A 16,183-nucleotide genomic window follows, 5' to 3' on the forward strand; every position below is an offset into this window, starting at 1 on the left:
GCCTGCACTTCTCTAACCATGGCTCTCATGCTTGTTAGTAGGGAGGCCTGCTCCTCCCCTACAATACGAGCAGTGCAGGACTCGCAGAGAGGCTTCTGCCATGAGACGGTAAGTTTTGTGGCACATATAGGGCACCTCTTAGTCCAGCCAGTCTTCCCATCTCCGGATGAGGGACGCCCCTAGAACAAATAAAAAGACCGCTGATGGTACCTTTAATAGGGGCTGTAGGGAGCGCACCACAAAGTGGGAACTCACATGTGCCTGGGTAACCGGGCCCTCCGTGCTGACTGCAGCTACAGGGTTCGAATCCTCCAAAATAACTCTGCCGCTGTCTACTGCGCACTACCTCACACATACCTTTTTATCTGTTGCTTTTTTTGTCCCGGAACTCCTAACGCAGGAGCGAAGAGGATGACCGCCCACTGCTCCCGGCCGTGACCCGGAAGTGACGCACGGCAGCGGCGAACCGGAAGTTACTTGCCGCCATGCTCCAGCGTCCCGAGATGCCTGCGTACTCCCTGGCTCCGAAATCGCTTGCGAAGGGTGCGCCCTTGCAGGAGCGATATACAGGTACATTCTGGGCCATCATCCGAGGTCGAGAGCCCCCCCAGGGGGAAGCGACCCTTTCTACCAGGAGCAGCGCTGCACTGGTGCTGCTGAGGGACCCGATTATTTGGGTGTCAGCAATACAGAGGACACACAGTGGGAAGGAAGAGGCCGAGCCCCCCCGATCCACACTCTCTGCACGGGACAAGCGAATCTCTCGTCGTTCCCATCCACAGTGGGACAGGAAAAACACTGAAGGGTGGAAAGGGGAGGGTCCTTTTAAACTCTCGTGGTTTCCTGTCTCACTATGGATAAGAAGGACGTCCTCCATGGTGCTGTCAGGTGGTGACCTGGAAATTGGGAGTTAACCCTTTCACCCGGCCTGCAGGAACCCGATCATTCTGTGACACAGCATATGCGTCACAGGTCGGATTGGCACGGACTCATGACGCATACGCTGTGTCACAGGTCGGGAAGGGGTTAATGTGAGTAATTAATAGCTGCTTTAACCCTTTCCTGACGGGGATGTACGGTATTTTCGATTTTTGCTCCCCTTCTTCCCAGAGCTATAACGTTTTTATTTTTTGGTAAATATGGCCATGTGACAGCTTGTTTGTTGCGGGACGAGTTGTACTTTTGAACACCACCATTGGTTTTAACATATGTACTAGAAAACAACTCCAAGTATAGTGAAATTGCAAAAAAAAACAAAAAAAACCACAGGTTTTTGTTTTGCTTTTTTTTACCATGTTCACTAAATGCTAAAACTGCCATTATGATTCTCCAGGTCACTACGAGATCATAGACACCAAACATGTTTAGGTTCTTTTTTATCCAAGCGGTGAAAAAAATTCTATACTTTGTTAAAAAAAAAAAAAAATTGCTCCACGTTCTGATATCCGTAGTGTCTCCATTTTTTGCGATCTGGAAATTGATAGGCTATGTGCACACGTTGCGGATTTGACTGTGGAATTTTCTGGGCAGATTCTGAATTTCTTAGCAGAAAACGCAGGTCAGAATCTGCACCTTTTTTTGGTATGTGCACACATTGCAGAATTTTGTGCGGATTTCCTACCTTTTTTACCCTTGCAGATTTCTATTATGGAATAGGTGCAGAAACGCTGCAGATCTGCAAAAAGTGGCATGCTCCTTTTTTTAATCTGCTGCGTTTTCTGTGCAGATTTTTCCGCACCATTAGCACAACATTTGTTTTTTGTTTTTTTTTTTGCGATTGATTTACATTGTACTGCAAATCACTTGCGGAACTGCAGTGTTTCTGCGCGGAAAAAAAAGCTGCAGATTTGCAGGAAATCTGCAACGTGTGCACGTAGCCTTACCATCCGCCTCTCGTGTCTCCCCTTTTTCCTCAGAGTGTAAGCTTTGGAGCAGGGCCCTCATTCCTATTGGTATCTGTTTTGATCTGTGCTTATTGTTATGCTGTAATGTCTATTGTATGTACAAGTCCCCTCTATAAAGTAAAGTGCTGCGGAATATGTTGGCGCTATATAAATAAAAAAATTTATTATCTGGGGCTTGGGTGAGTTTTTTGGGCGCAGAGCTGACTTTTTAACGATACCATTTTGGTGCAGATACGATCTTTTGATCACCTGTTATTGCATTTTAAGTCGTTGCGGCCAAAAACCGTAAATCTAGTGTTTTGACTTTTTTCTCGCTACACCATTTAGCAATCAGGTTAATCTTATTATTGATCAGGGGATTCTAAATGCCGCGATACCAAATGTGTGCACGTTTGATTTTTTTATCGTCTTACTCTGGGGATAAGTGGGAGGGGGGGGGTGATTTGAACCTTTATATTTGCTTTTTAAAAAACAATTTTAATTTTGTATTTTTTTTTTCCCCACTTTCGGCATGCTTCAATAATCTCCATGGGAGACTAGAAGCTGCCATAACCCGATCGGCTCCGCTACATACAGGCAATGATCAGATCGCCTGTATGTAGCAGAATTAATCACTTGCTATGAGCGCCAACCACTGGGCGGTGCTCATAGCAATCTGGCAGTGACAACCATAGAGGTCTGCAGGAGACCTCAGCTTGTTATGCCAATCCATCGGTGACCAGTGATCACGTTTCGGGGGTTACCGATGGGTGGATTTCAGGCATGGTTACAGGAAGCGCATGTTAAATGCCGCTGTCAGGCTATGTGCACACGCTGCGGATTACTTCGCAGATTTTTCCAGACTGATTTGGGTAAATCAGCACTGTGGAATTACCGCATGTGTGAGGATTCCGCCTGCGGTTTTACACCTGCCGATTCCTATTATGGAGCAGGTGCAAACCGCTGCGGAATCTGCACAAAGAATTGACATGCTGCGGAATAAACGCTACGTTTCCGCAGCATGTGCACTGTGGATTTTGTTTTCCATGGGTTTACATGGTACTGTAAACGCATGGAAAACTGCTGCGAATCTGCAGCGGCCAATCCGCAGCATGTGCACATACCCCCAGAGTTTGACAGTGGCGTTTAACGGGTTAATAGCCGCAGGTGGACGTGGATGACACCTTCTGCATCATACTCATCGCCGTGATAAATTTTGTGCCTGCGCAGACAAATCATGTCTCACATTTGTGCGTATGCTTCGCACGGCACTGCTTTTCAGTAGAAAGGTGAAAAGCAGAAATGCAGATGTGCCAGCAAACTCATTTCCAGTATATGGAAGTAGTTGCAATTCCTAAACATTTCACAAGATATTTTTGTTCAACCTCTTTAGATAAACCTGAGACTACACTTTATTTGCATCTGTTTCATTTTTAAGTGGCATAAAGAGCCAAAAATCAAAGATTTGGTTACTGTCCAAATATTTCTGGGCCTACGGGTTCTGGACATACTTTATATGGAGAAAACCTGGTGACAGGTTCCATTTAATGAGGTTAATCAGATGCTACACGTTCTATACCCTTTTGGTTGATTTTTTTTTTTTTAACAACTCCTCCAAAATTTATATAAGTGCATCTCACAAAATTAGAATATCAAATAGTTAATTTCAGTTCAATACAAAAAGTGAAACTCATTGCAAATAGAGTGATATTTCAAGTGTTTATTTCTGTTAATGTTGAGGATTATGGCTTAAAGCCAATGAAAACCCAAAAGTCATTACCTCAGTAAATTAAAATACTTTATAACACCAGCTTGAAAAAAACATGTTAACATCTGAAATGTTGGCCTATTGAAATGTATGCTCAGTAAATGCACTCAGTACTTGGTCTGTGCTCATTTTGGATCAATTACTGCATCAATGCGGCGTGGCATGGAGGCGATCAACCTGTGGCACTGCTGAGGTGTTCTGGAAGCCCAGGTTGCTTTGATAGCAGCCTTCAGCTCGTCTGCATTGTGGGGTCTGGTGTCTCATCTTCCTCTTGACAATACCCCATAGATTCTCCATGGGGTTAAGGACAGGCGAGTTTGCTGGCCAAATCATTTTTTCAAGCTGGTGTTATAAAGTATTTTAGTTTACTGAGATCATGACGTTTGGGTTTTCATTGGCTGTAAGCCATAATCATCAACATTAACAGGAATAAACACTTGAAATACATAACTATTTGTAATGACGCTATATAATATACGAGTTTCACTTTTTGTATTAAAGAACTGAAATAAATTAACTTTTTGATGATCTAATTTTGTGATATGCACCTGTATATCCCTTATGTCTGCTCCCTGCCTCTTGTACTATACTTATCAGCCTCAGTATTTTGTTATTTCCGGCTCTGGTTATGTTCCTCCATCTTGTAGCTGCAACTACTAACTGACCAGTCAAAGCTCTCAATGTAATCCTATGAGATCCTTGTTCTCGTTTTCATACTTACATTGATCAACCCCATCAAACATGCAATCAAATGATAAAATGGACTTTCCCATGAACAAAGCTAATTTGAATCAATAGATCTTTGAATACTACGTTCCACAATTGAATGTGTAATAAAAAAGAGCCGTAATGATCAGTCCATGGTCAAACTGGCCCAGGTCACATGGACAGATCATTACTAGTGTTGAGCGATACCTTCCGATATTTGAAAGTATCGGTATCGGATAGTATCGGCCGATATCCGAAAAATATCGGATATCGCCGATACCAATACAAGTCAATGGGACACAAATATCGGAAGTGATCCTGGATGGTTCCCAGGGTCTGAAGGAGAGGAAACTTTCATGTGTAAAATAAAGAATAAAAATAAAAAATAGGGATATACTCACCCTCGGACGCGCCCTGGTTGTAACCGCTGCAACCGGCAGCCTCAGTTCCTAAGAATGAGCGCGTGAAGGACCTTCGATGACGTTGCGGCTTGTGATTGGTCGCGTGACTGCTCATGTGACCGCTCACGCGACCAATCACAAGCCGCGACGTCATCGAAGGTCCTTCACGCGCTCATTCTTAGGAACTGAGGCTGCCGGTTACATCGCTAAGGTCCAGGGTCCGCTGGAGGGGTGAGTATACCCATATTTTTTATTTTTATTCTTTATTTTTTACATGAATATGGATCCCAGGGCCTGAAGGAGAGTCTCCTTTCCTCCAGACCCTGGGAACCATACACTGGGAACTTCCGATTCCCGATATCACAAAAATATCAGAACTCTATCGGAATTCCGATACAGCAAATATCGGCAGATACCCGATACTTGCGGTATCGGAATGCTCAACACTAATCATTAAGTCCGATGTCAGAAAGAGGTTAAAGGAGGACGACGATAATAAGATTAACAAACTGCCATCTCAGTAATATAAAAAATCTGTATTCTCTGAAGACAGATTTTACCTAGGAACGGAGATTTCTGCCCAGGAGGAAAAGTAGATTTCTCAGATAAGATATACTACAAAGCTGATATATATATATATATACACACACACACACATATATATATACACATATATACATATATATTATATACATATATATACACACATACACACACACATATATATATACACACACGGAGAAACGCACTAATTAATACAAATAATTTAGCTATGTAACATGCTAAAAATCACACTGAAAATGAGGCCAGTTACATACCATCAGAATCCTGAAACTGTGAATAATCAACCACTTTTCTGTTCCTGAAAAATAGAAGCATTTCCTATTAAAACATGAAGTGGAAGTGTCATTACTACATTAATTTGCGAGCGTCTATGTAAGAAAGAAAAAAAAAAGAAAAAAAAAATTGTGGATGGAGATTTTACTTTGGCTCTTAGGGTACCGTCACACAGTGCCATTTTCATCGCTACGACGGCACGATTCCCGACGTTCTAGCGATATCGTTACGATATCGTTGTGTCTGACACGCTACTGCGATCCGGATCCCCGCTGAGAATCGTACGTCGTAGCAGATCGTTTGAAACTTTCTTTCGTCGTCTAGTGTCCCGCTGTGGCGGCATGATTGCATTGTGTGACACAGGTTGTATACGATGTGCGCACAGTAACCAACGGCTTCTACATCGCAAATACGTCATGAAATTATCGCTCCAGCGCCGTGTATTGCAACGTGTGACCGCAGTCTACGACGCTGGAGCGATAATCATACGACGCTGCAACGTCACGAATCGTGCCGTCGTAGCGATGAAAATGGCACTGTGTGACGGTACCCGTAGTGGTCCCAGCAGAATCCCTAGTGGAGGCTTGTATAAACACAAACTATCCAGTTTGGCTTTAAATCCTTAGTGGGACCATAGCTTTCCAAGATAAAGATAGATTGGATGTTTAGATGTTAACACTACAATATGCAACATAACATGCAAACATTTATAGCCCATGTAGATTTTCAAATGCAGGAGTCAACTGAGCAAGTCAATGGGTCTTCTACAATTCAGGGTATGTGCACACGTCAGGATTTCTTGCAGAAATTTCCTGAAGAAAACTGGAAATTTTCTGCAAGAAATCCGCATGCTTCTTTTCGCTTTTTTTTTTTTTTTTTTTAGCGTTTTGCAAGCGTAATTAGCTTGCAGAATGCTAAAGTTTTCAAGCGATCTGTAGCATCGCTTGGAAAACTGACTGACAGGTTTGGTCACACTTGTCAAACAGTGCGTGACAAGTGTGACCAACTTTTTACTATAGATGCAGCCTATGCAGCATCAATAGTAAAAAGATATGTTAAAAATAATAATAATAAAAAAATAAATAAATAAATAAAAAAGGTTATACTCACCCTCTGATGGCCCCCGATCTCCTCAGCCGTTGCTGTGTAGGACCTGCGATGACGTCACGGTCACATGACCGCGACGTCATCGCAGGTCCTTCACACAGAGCATCTATAGGAACGGAAGAGAGCATGCACCGATGAGAGGCAGGAAGACTCCGGGGCCATCAGAATGTGAGTATATCACTTTTTTTATTCTCTTTTTTTTTTTTTTTTTTTACCAATTATATGGTGCCCAGTCCGTGGAGGAAAGTCTCCTCTCCTCCACCCTGGGTACCAACCGCACATGATCTGCTTACTTCCCGCATGGTGGGCATAGCCCCATGCGGGAAGAAAGCAGATCAATGCATTCCTATGTGTGCGGAATCCTCGCGATTCCGAAAATTATTGAACATGTTGCTTTTTTTTCTGCGATGCGATTTTTTTGCGGAAAAAAAAGCAACATTTGCACAAGATACAGAATACACTGAAAATAATGGGAGGCATATGTAAGCGTTTTTTTTCGCGTTTTTATAGCGGAAAAAAACGCAAAAAATCCTGAACGTGTGCACCTACCCTTAACGTGTACCTACTAGTTATTTGAGAACATGCTCTGATAAGGTTTTATCAGAGCATGCTTGTGTGCTAACCGAGTGTCTTCGGAGTGCTTGAAAAATTCTGTTCAAGTCCCCACAGCTGTTAGGCAATCCCTGCATGTGTTATGGCTGTCTAACAGCAGCAAGACATGCAGCCACATATGGACTAGAACTTTTTTCAAGCACGCTCAAGGCACTCTTTAGCACACGAGCATGATCGGATAATACCTTATCCAAGAATGTTCGCTAACCACTGGTACCTACACTTTCACAAAAAAAAAAATGTATTATAGTGCAGAATTCTGCATTTATATTCCTTTTTCTATATCACTTTGTGATCTCCTAACCAGAGTGTGACAGCCGCATAGAAATACATGCCATCTTGCTTGGGTCAGGAGATCCTAGGACGGCTAGTCCGAGCAATACGTCGCGAACATTGTCTGAGTTAGGCCTCTTTCACACTTCCGTCTTTCATTTTCCATCATAATGCGTTGTTTTGTGAGAAAAACAGATCCTGCGATTTTGCCTGCAGGATGCGTTTTCTCATAGACTTGTATTAGCGACGGATCGCGACACATGGCCACATGTTTCATCTGTCGTCCACTGGATCCGTCGGAATTTGTCAACACGTCGTCTGGAAAAAACGTACAATGAAACTTTTTTTGTCTGCGTCGGAAAAACGTGCCACGACGGATCCTGCGGCATACGTTGTTGGTAGAATGGAAGCCTATGGAGGCAGGATCCGTCGTGGTACGTCAAATGATGGAATCCGTGTAGCGGTAAGTCCGCAAAAGTTGCCAATAGAGCGATTTAGAAGATTCCTATACTGGAGGAGTCCAACACTAAAGATCTTAAGTGAAACAAAAAAGAACAAAACATAAAAAAACATGCATATCTCACATTTCAGACCCTTCATGAAATTTGGCTATTACTAAGGGTAATGTGCCAGCAAAAAAATTTACATGTGAAAGTAGTATTGTTGTGGAGGCACTTTTACCCATTTAAAAATTAATATGCTTGTTTGTAGAGTTCTGATGTGCCAGTCAAATCTAATGTAGAAGCCAGACTGGAAAAATATGGTGCGGTGGTCATGCATTTGTAGAGTATATTTTAAGTGCATGGACATCCCTAACAAGTTATCTTGACAGTCTCGTAGAAAACAATGATTCCACAGAGGACATCATCTTAAACGGGGTTTTGAGTATACATTTTGTGACAAATGTAAATGCAGTTTGTCTTGTGCTAAATGTACATTTCAGTGGAATTTCTGTTCCTGGTACTCTTTCATTTAGTCCTTAAGGGAATTCCATCAGTGGAATTAACCCTTCTAAGCCATCTATATGAGCATGCAGGTCATAGAAAGGTGAATAAAATGATACCTTGTTATCTGCAATTCAATATCTTATTGCACAGAAATCCACATTTTCTGAATGTAAAGATCTATGGGCCAGACATAGATCTCCCCGAGAATCTGCCTCCAGAGCTTATTTTGAATAAGGGGGCGTTACCAGGTGGAGACATGTAATGACTGACAGTCTTCTCACTACAGAGCTGTGCGATTACAACCAACACAGTAGCCATGTCCCATTAAACACTTGCAGCTTTCTCCTCTTAGTGCTTCAGATTCAATCTCAAGCAGCAGATATCTTTTTTTGCCCTTTGGGTCAGCAGAGCTGACATGACTGAAGAGAGCTGCAAAAATGTAATGAGAAATTCCGGAAGACTTGGATTTTTCTGGACTGAAACATTGGATCACATGACAAGGTATTGTTTTATCCAGCTCTCTATGACCTTCATGCCCATATGGATGGTTTACGACAGTTGATCCTTCTGACAGAGGCATTTTCAAGGGGTATTCTAGTTACTACAAGTTACCACTACTAGATCAGTGTTTGATCACACAGACCCTCGTCTAAGGCAGGAACAATGAACTAGAATTTGGAAGGGTTACACATATAGGCAGAAATTTGAGAATGCAGATTACAGAATGGTAGCACATATGCATATCCACAGTTCTATTCAACAAATCACCTGTTGGGTTAGAGTCTCAGAGGTTGCACCCCTACAGATTTAGTAGTTAAACCTGCTTGTTGTGCTGAAATATCACTGTTTTACCACTATAACCAAGAACTAAAATTTTATGTGAAATCTCAACTGTGCATGCCCAATCCTTTAGTATAGGCAACATGCAGCTTACACATACATAGATGTACAAATTGAGTAAAGGATATGTGCAAAAAGAAAAAAAAAAAAAAAAATTGTTCAGAATGTTAAACTGAAAACCTCATGTTCAGCATATAAATTTTTGCCTAGCGGCTTTAGATCAACGTATGATTTTGGGATGTGCGGTTCATGCGCTTTTTTTTTCTTTTTGCACAAAGCATGTTCTTGTCTTTCTTGAACCATTATTTGGCACAGGTGATTTTAATTAGCAGGAGACTGCAAAGTAAAGGGTCTAGCCCATTTTGGCTCTCACTGAAGAGCTGGAGGAAGGTGAGTTTAAATGCTCCTTTCATTTTGGTGCTGGTGCTGTGTGGCGGCCATTGTTGCTGTGGCTTTGTGCTGGTGGGGCGGCGCGGTCTGGAGTCATGGGGGCTCAGTCTCGCAGCATGGGTGCTGTGGGGCAACAGGCCATCCGCCCTGCTGGTGCATGGCCGCTGCGGTGGTGGTCGCCGCACGGCTCCGCTCCGTTAGGACCCACTACGAGGTTTGCCGTGAAGTGGCAGTGGGCTTCATACAGTCTGATCACAATGTTAAACTGAAAACCTCATGTTCAGTATATAAATTTTTGCCTAGCGGCTTTAGATGATTTTGGGATGTGCGGTTCATGCTCTTTTTTTTCTTTGAGTAAAGGATATACATGCACAACAGTCCAAAAAAAAAGAAAAAAAAAAAAAGAACCATTAATAGCCCATGTGGCATGGTGACATGTCAGTTATACAGAACCCCCAAGGTTCTTTGTAACCAAAAAGTTGCCACATGGGCTATTAAAGATCCTTATTTTATTTGCTAATTTTGCAGTACTGCCTATTTTTATCTATTTTACAACTGAATAATTGTGTGGGAGGCTTTGCACGCTAATTTCTCTTTTTTCTTCAATTATTGGTGCTTTTTATTTTTTATAATTTTGTTTTTTAATCAGATTCTCAGGCTAATGTTTCCTCTTGTACCAGTCAGTGACTTGTTTTGTTCAAGATTATCGTACTTTTTATTATGTATACTCCTTTTCACATGTAAAGCACCATGGAATAAATGGCACTATAATAAAGCAGCTGCCGTCTTTCATTGAATAAACCAAAAAATAAAAACAGGCATCCTAAAATAACTAAAAGGACTTATTAGACGTGGCTTCAAAAAGGAATCCCCAATTATGTCTTCATCTTACTATCCCAACATGGTAACATTTAAAATCCATGTAATTTGTCGCTTTACCTGATACATATAAGTTCAGGAATAACCACCTTTAGGCCCCTCAGAAGATGTGATCTTTAGGCCATATTCACTCAAAATTTCCATAACAAATCCACGTTACTTGTGGATTTCATTATTCCATTACAAAAGCATTAAATATGGTGAAATCCACAATGAAAAACAGGGCAAGCAAGCATGCTGCAGATTGGAAATTGGCATCTTGCTTTCATTTTCGTGTGGATTTTTTGTCTAACGTGTGAACGAGATTTTCAAAAGCGCAGTTTACTTGTGTTGTAGATTGTTCAATGTGGAATCAGCAACGTGTGAACTTTGTCCTTAGTTCTCAGGAATTATATTTTTTGCCCAAATGTGAAAAACCGTGGCAAGCAGCAAAACTTTTTCTATGAAACTATAGATTAGTGAGATGAGCTCATCAGGTGTACCAGGGAATGTGCTTGGTGGTCGGATCGTGGCTAGTGGGTCTTGTATTCCCCACAGCCTTTGTTCAGGCACAGCAATGTGTATACTTTTTGCCCTTCCCCCCAAAAAAACAGCTGCTAGCCCAACCCTCTGGAACCCACTCTACAAGCCTCCATGTATAAGGACTTGTAAAGACTACAATGTAGAAATATCATACAAGTTATGGCAGATATACCCCGCTCCCGCTATAACACAAGCCCCTCAGTGTAGTGCACAGCAGTCAGGACGTACATCTACAGCACCCGGCGTCAGCAGCCGGGACGTACATCTACAGCTCCGGGCTTCAGCAGCCCTGCTTGGACTCCTCGAGACCACAGCAGCCTCATCCCGCCCTCCGCGCGGCTCAGCTCGCATCACAGCGAAGGCCAGCGGGCAGAAGCCATAGTGCGCTCCTACAATGGAGGGCAGCACACCTGTGCACGCATCACACAGCGCGGGCTGTGCAGGCGCCATGGCTGCCTCCTCAGCTTCACACGATCCCCCCATACATACGACACAATGAGACTTCCAGGCACGGCCGAATATCCCCCCACACGTGTGCACACACGGCCTGCTCTCCGGGGCCTTCTACTCACCTCACCGGCCTGGACATGGCTCCTGCGGACACTAACCAGCGACAACAGTCGAAAGAGGTGGGAGATGAGGGGGGCGAGCGGCTTCCTTTGTATGAGACCCCCGGGAGGCCGCTTTATGGAGGGTGGGGGTTGCTAAAAGGAGGGGGTGGGAGATAGGAGGCCTAAGCCTATGTGTTCTCCAACTAAAGAAGGGGGGAGAAAAATCCCAGCTATCCCTTCTTCCCCGGGAAAACCTTACATTAATGGCCGTCTAAGCAAGGAGTGAAAAGAGGCGGGAAAACCGGTGGAGGCGGGGCTGAGCAGCTACTCTACCACCAGGCGACGTAGTGTGCGCACGAGTATCGCTCGCCAGTCACGCCCTCCCCCTATACATACACCTACACAATCCTTAATCCGAATTAAAATGCAAAATTTATCGCTGCCTCAGTCTGCGAGTCCCCCCCTCCCCAACCGCCGCCTCGCGCCCCTGAGCCAAGAGAGCAGCCTAACCCGCTGGGTGCACGCCTCGTAATGCCATTGGCTCGGTTACGACACACAGCCCTCTGATTGGATTATTCAAAACATCACTCTTGCAAATTATTTGCTACAAGGAGGTCTGTGGAGGTGGTGCGGCGGCCTAGAATAGCGGGTGTGGTTGAGAGGACACTCCTCACACGAAAATGGAAGATGGTTTCTACCTCAGACTGTAAAGACAGCAGATTCGCGACAGCGCCATGTCGCCTGTTACACACTGCCATGCCGTTGGCGCGGTTACACACTTACCATTGCGCCCCGAGGGGATGAAGGGGGACGTTTATTTAGTTTCTTCAGGTACAACGAATTGATTTATGCAGATTCGTCAATAAACGAGTGTGAATACATGTGAGGTAAAGCAGGACTCGTGGAGGGAGACATGTTTCTGAACTTCCTGTCAGGAATCACTGCCCCAATGTGTTCAGTGCCAGCACACAGCAAATGGAGGACATCACAAATGGATGTTCTATGAGATGGAGGGATTGGTTTCCTTCTACCAGACATTAGGAGCCATAACACAGTCCCACAACCCTGAAGTGGTAATTCTGTATGTTTAATTCCACTTCACACAACCGTATATAAAATAATCCAATTTTCATGCAGAAAAGATGACTTTTCATCTGCATTGTCACCTATGCAGCATTCAGTTTTATGCAGCAACAGAGAAAACCATTTACAAGACTTGGCTTTTGATTAGCCAGGGTTAGTCATCTGTACGTCCTTCTTATCACTAGTTGAGAGCTGGGGGATTTATTTTTTGTTCCTTCATTCACATTCAGAGCCGCCAGAACTTTCTCATCTTTAGGTAGCTTCACTATATGACATCTAGCTTTTTTTGGCCTGTAAGGCCTCTTTCACACGTTAGTGTGTCTGGTAAATGTGGTGACAGTTTTCACACGTACCAGAGACACGTTCACACGTAGATTTGAATTATTATTTTTATTATTATTTATTTATATAGCACCATTAATTCCATGGTGCTGTACATGAGAAAGGGGTTACATACAGGGTTATAGATATCATTTACAGTAAACAGGTTTACAGTGACACACTGGTACAGAGGGGAGAGAACCCTGTCCTTGCGGACTTACATTCTATGGGAATGGGTCTGTTGTGCACGTCAGTGCGTTTCCATGGACCGTGTGCCCCAAATGTAGACATGTCCGTTTTTTTACCGTCAGCACGGACGACAAAACGTCCTGCACACGGAAAACACATTGATGTCCTCCGTGTGACACATCGGCATCGGGGAAGAAACGCTGCAGTAAGCTCTGTTCCCCGGCGGCAGATGCTAAAGCCGGCTCTCATCAGTCTTCCCTGCTCTGCCGGCGTTCGGCGCAAGCAGAGGAGAATGATAAGAGTTATAATAAAGTCCGAACGATGACAGCAGGTGGAGGCTTTTGGGACTCTTACTCCCATCATCCCACATCTGCTGCCGCTAATAAAAGTGACAGCAGGAGTGGATTATCGAGGTATCCCTCAGCCACTGCCTGCAATCTAATAAAATGAATGAATGAAAAACCCAACGTGGGTTTCTCCCCTATTTTCTTGAACCAACCAGGCAAAACGCACAGCTGGGGGCTTCAACCCTCAGCTGCCAGCTTCAGCAAGGTTGGTTATCAAGAATAGAGGGGTCCCCACGCTGGTTTTTAAATTATTTAAATAATTAAAAAAAACGGTGTGGGGTCCCCTCCATTTTTGACAACAAGCCTTGCTAAAGCGCACAGCTGGGGACTGGTATTCTCAGGCTGGTAAGGGGCCATGGATATTGCCCCCCCCCCCCCCCAACCTAAAAACAGCAGCCCGCAAATGCCCAGAAAAGGCGCATCTAATAGATGCGCCAATTCAGGCGCTTTGCCCGGCTCTTCCCACTTGCCCTGTAGCAGTGGCAAGTGGGGTAATATTTGTGGGGTTGATGTCACCTTTGTGTTAGGTGACATCAAGCCCACGGCTTAGTAATGGAGAGGCGTCTATAAGACACCTATCCATTACTAATCCTATAGTTATATGTTTAATAAAGACACAGAATAAAATCCTTTATTTGAAAAAATGACACAGACTCCTTCAATATTCTAAATTAAACCATACTTACTGCAGCACCTAATTCCTTGTAGCTCACGATCTCCTGTAATAAAAATAAAATAAAAAACAACAATATACCATACCTGTCCGTCGTCCTGTCCCATGCTGTAATCCATGTCTGGGGGCCAAATAGTTTTCAACCTGGACGTTGCCAAGATGCGACCGTCCCGGCTGAAAAACACTGGTGAATAAGCTGCTGAGAGCGCAGCATCATTCACCAGCAGTGACATCATCGAAGGACGGGCTGAACTGCGGTGACCTCAGGACCATGGGAAAATGCCAGTGATGATGTCACTGCTGGTAAATGATACTGTACTGTGGATTTGGAACTTTTTTTCTTTATAGCCTTCTATGAGGAGTATGGTAAAAAAATGATGTTGCATTTTTAAGCGCCAAATAGAAGCTTTTCTGTATGTGACATGGCGTCACATCTGCACTAGTGATGAGCGAGTGTACTCGTTCCTCGGGTTTTCCTGAGCACGCTCAGGTGACCTCCGAGTATTTATGACTGCTCAGAGATTTAGTTTTCATTGCGGCAGCTGAATGATTTACAGCTACTAGCCAGGCTGAGTACATGTGGGTGTCGCCTGGTTGCTAGGGAATCCCTACATGTAATCAAGCAGGCTAGTAGCTGTAGATCATTCAGCTGCCACAATGAAAACGAAATCTCCGAGCAGTCACAAATACTCGGAGGTCACCTTGAGCGTGCTCAGGAAAACCGGAGGAACGAGTACACTCGCTCATCACTAATTTACACCCAAAACGCAGATGATACGGGGGAACACGCATAAAAGAAACACAGCAAACACACAATAATCAGGTGCTGACACCTGCAGAAAACATGCAGAAAAAAGCAGTAGAAAGAATGCAGCATTTACGCTACATGTGAACACGGGATCAACGTTACATTGTTACATTTTTTATGGGTTTAATATGCAAGAAATATAAATCACACTATTTTTATCCCATTTACCGATTCCCGTAAATAATCTGATCGCTGTGTTGTGTGGGTTGTTACGGTTACAGAGACACCAAATATGTCCATGCTATTTGCCGATTTGTGATTATTATTTAGAAAAAAAACGCATTAAAAATTACATTTTAAGTGTCTGTGGTTTTTTTTTTAGTAATTTTATAGTTGAAATTCTCCCTCTAGAATAGAGACATAAAAATCCACTGCTGTGTACAATGTATTTCTATGTAATTTGGCTGTGGAGTCAGAGCCTTGTAATCTTTATTTTCAGTTAATGAGATTCTTTATGTGGTGCTCTGCTTTACAGATGCATCTGTATGGCTTATGACAGGTCATTGATCCCCCAGTGACCTGCCCCCTATTTTACATACTGTATATCTTACGGTTTAAAAAATACTTGCGCAGTAGCATTGTCACGGGGAGACTAAGTGAGCGAGAGCTAATAACCCGGGCCCCTGCAATTTCCCTCAGACTAGGGAAATCCTGACTGACCCTCTACCTGGAGTTTACACTGATGGTGTGCATGTCCAGGCCTCGACCCTCGCCCTGTCTCCTGTTTCAACCCTAGGCTGAAAACCTCTGCCCACCACCCAGTGAAGATGTAATTCACCAATACCCACAGTTAGCACAGACAAGGATAAAGGAAAATATACACCACGCCGCAGACACTCAGGAATACACTATAAATGTGCAGGGCAAAATAAATACAAATATAGGAAGGAGTAAATAAGACAAAGGAAAATACACCACCAGCAACGACTGTCCAGCAACCAGCTCTCCACTCCAGACCGAGATAACAACGCACAAGACAGAAGCTATAATCAGCGACGCCCAATGATCAGGAGAGTTATTTAAAGGCAATGGGCATGGCCCAGC

General features: G+C 43.6%; 1 protein-coding gene across 7 annotated transcripts in view; it reads right to left on the reverse strand.

Annotated features, from left to right (window-relative positions):
- Positions 1-12,251, reverse strand: part of NUCKS1 (nuclear casein kinase and cyclin dependent kinase substrate 1) — a 101,342-nt gene extending 89,091 nt beyond the window's left edge. For 4 of the 7 annotated variants that reach the window (XM_077295136.1, XM_077295133.1, XM_077295138.1 and 1 more), the window contains exons 1-2: positions 11,740-12,225; positions 5,579-5,622 (exon numbers count right to left, since the gene is read on the reverse strand). In XM_077295136.1, the coding sequence (XP_077151251.1) occupies positions 5,579-5,622; positions 11,740-11,756 (61 nt within the window). In that variant the 5' untranslated portion in view covers positions 11,757-12,225. Of the gene's footprint in view, positions 1-5,578; positions 5,623-11,739 lie in introns of all 7 variants that reach the window. The other 3 variants (XM_077295134.1, XM_077295132.1, XM_077295139.1) reach the window with 2 other exon arrangements.
- Between the last annotated feature and the right edge of the window lie 3,932 nt (positions 12,252-16,183).

Source organism: Ranitomeya variabilis, chromosome 3, assembly GCF_051348905.1.
Source record: "Ranitomeya variabilis isolate aRanVar5 chromosome 3, aRanVar5.hap1, whole genome shotgun sequence".
Taxonomy (NCBI): Eukaryota; Metazoa; Chordata; class Amphibia; order Anura; family Dendrobatidae; genus Ranitomeya; species Ranitomeya variabilis.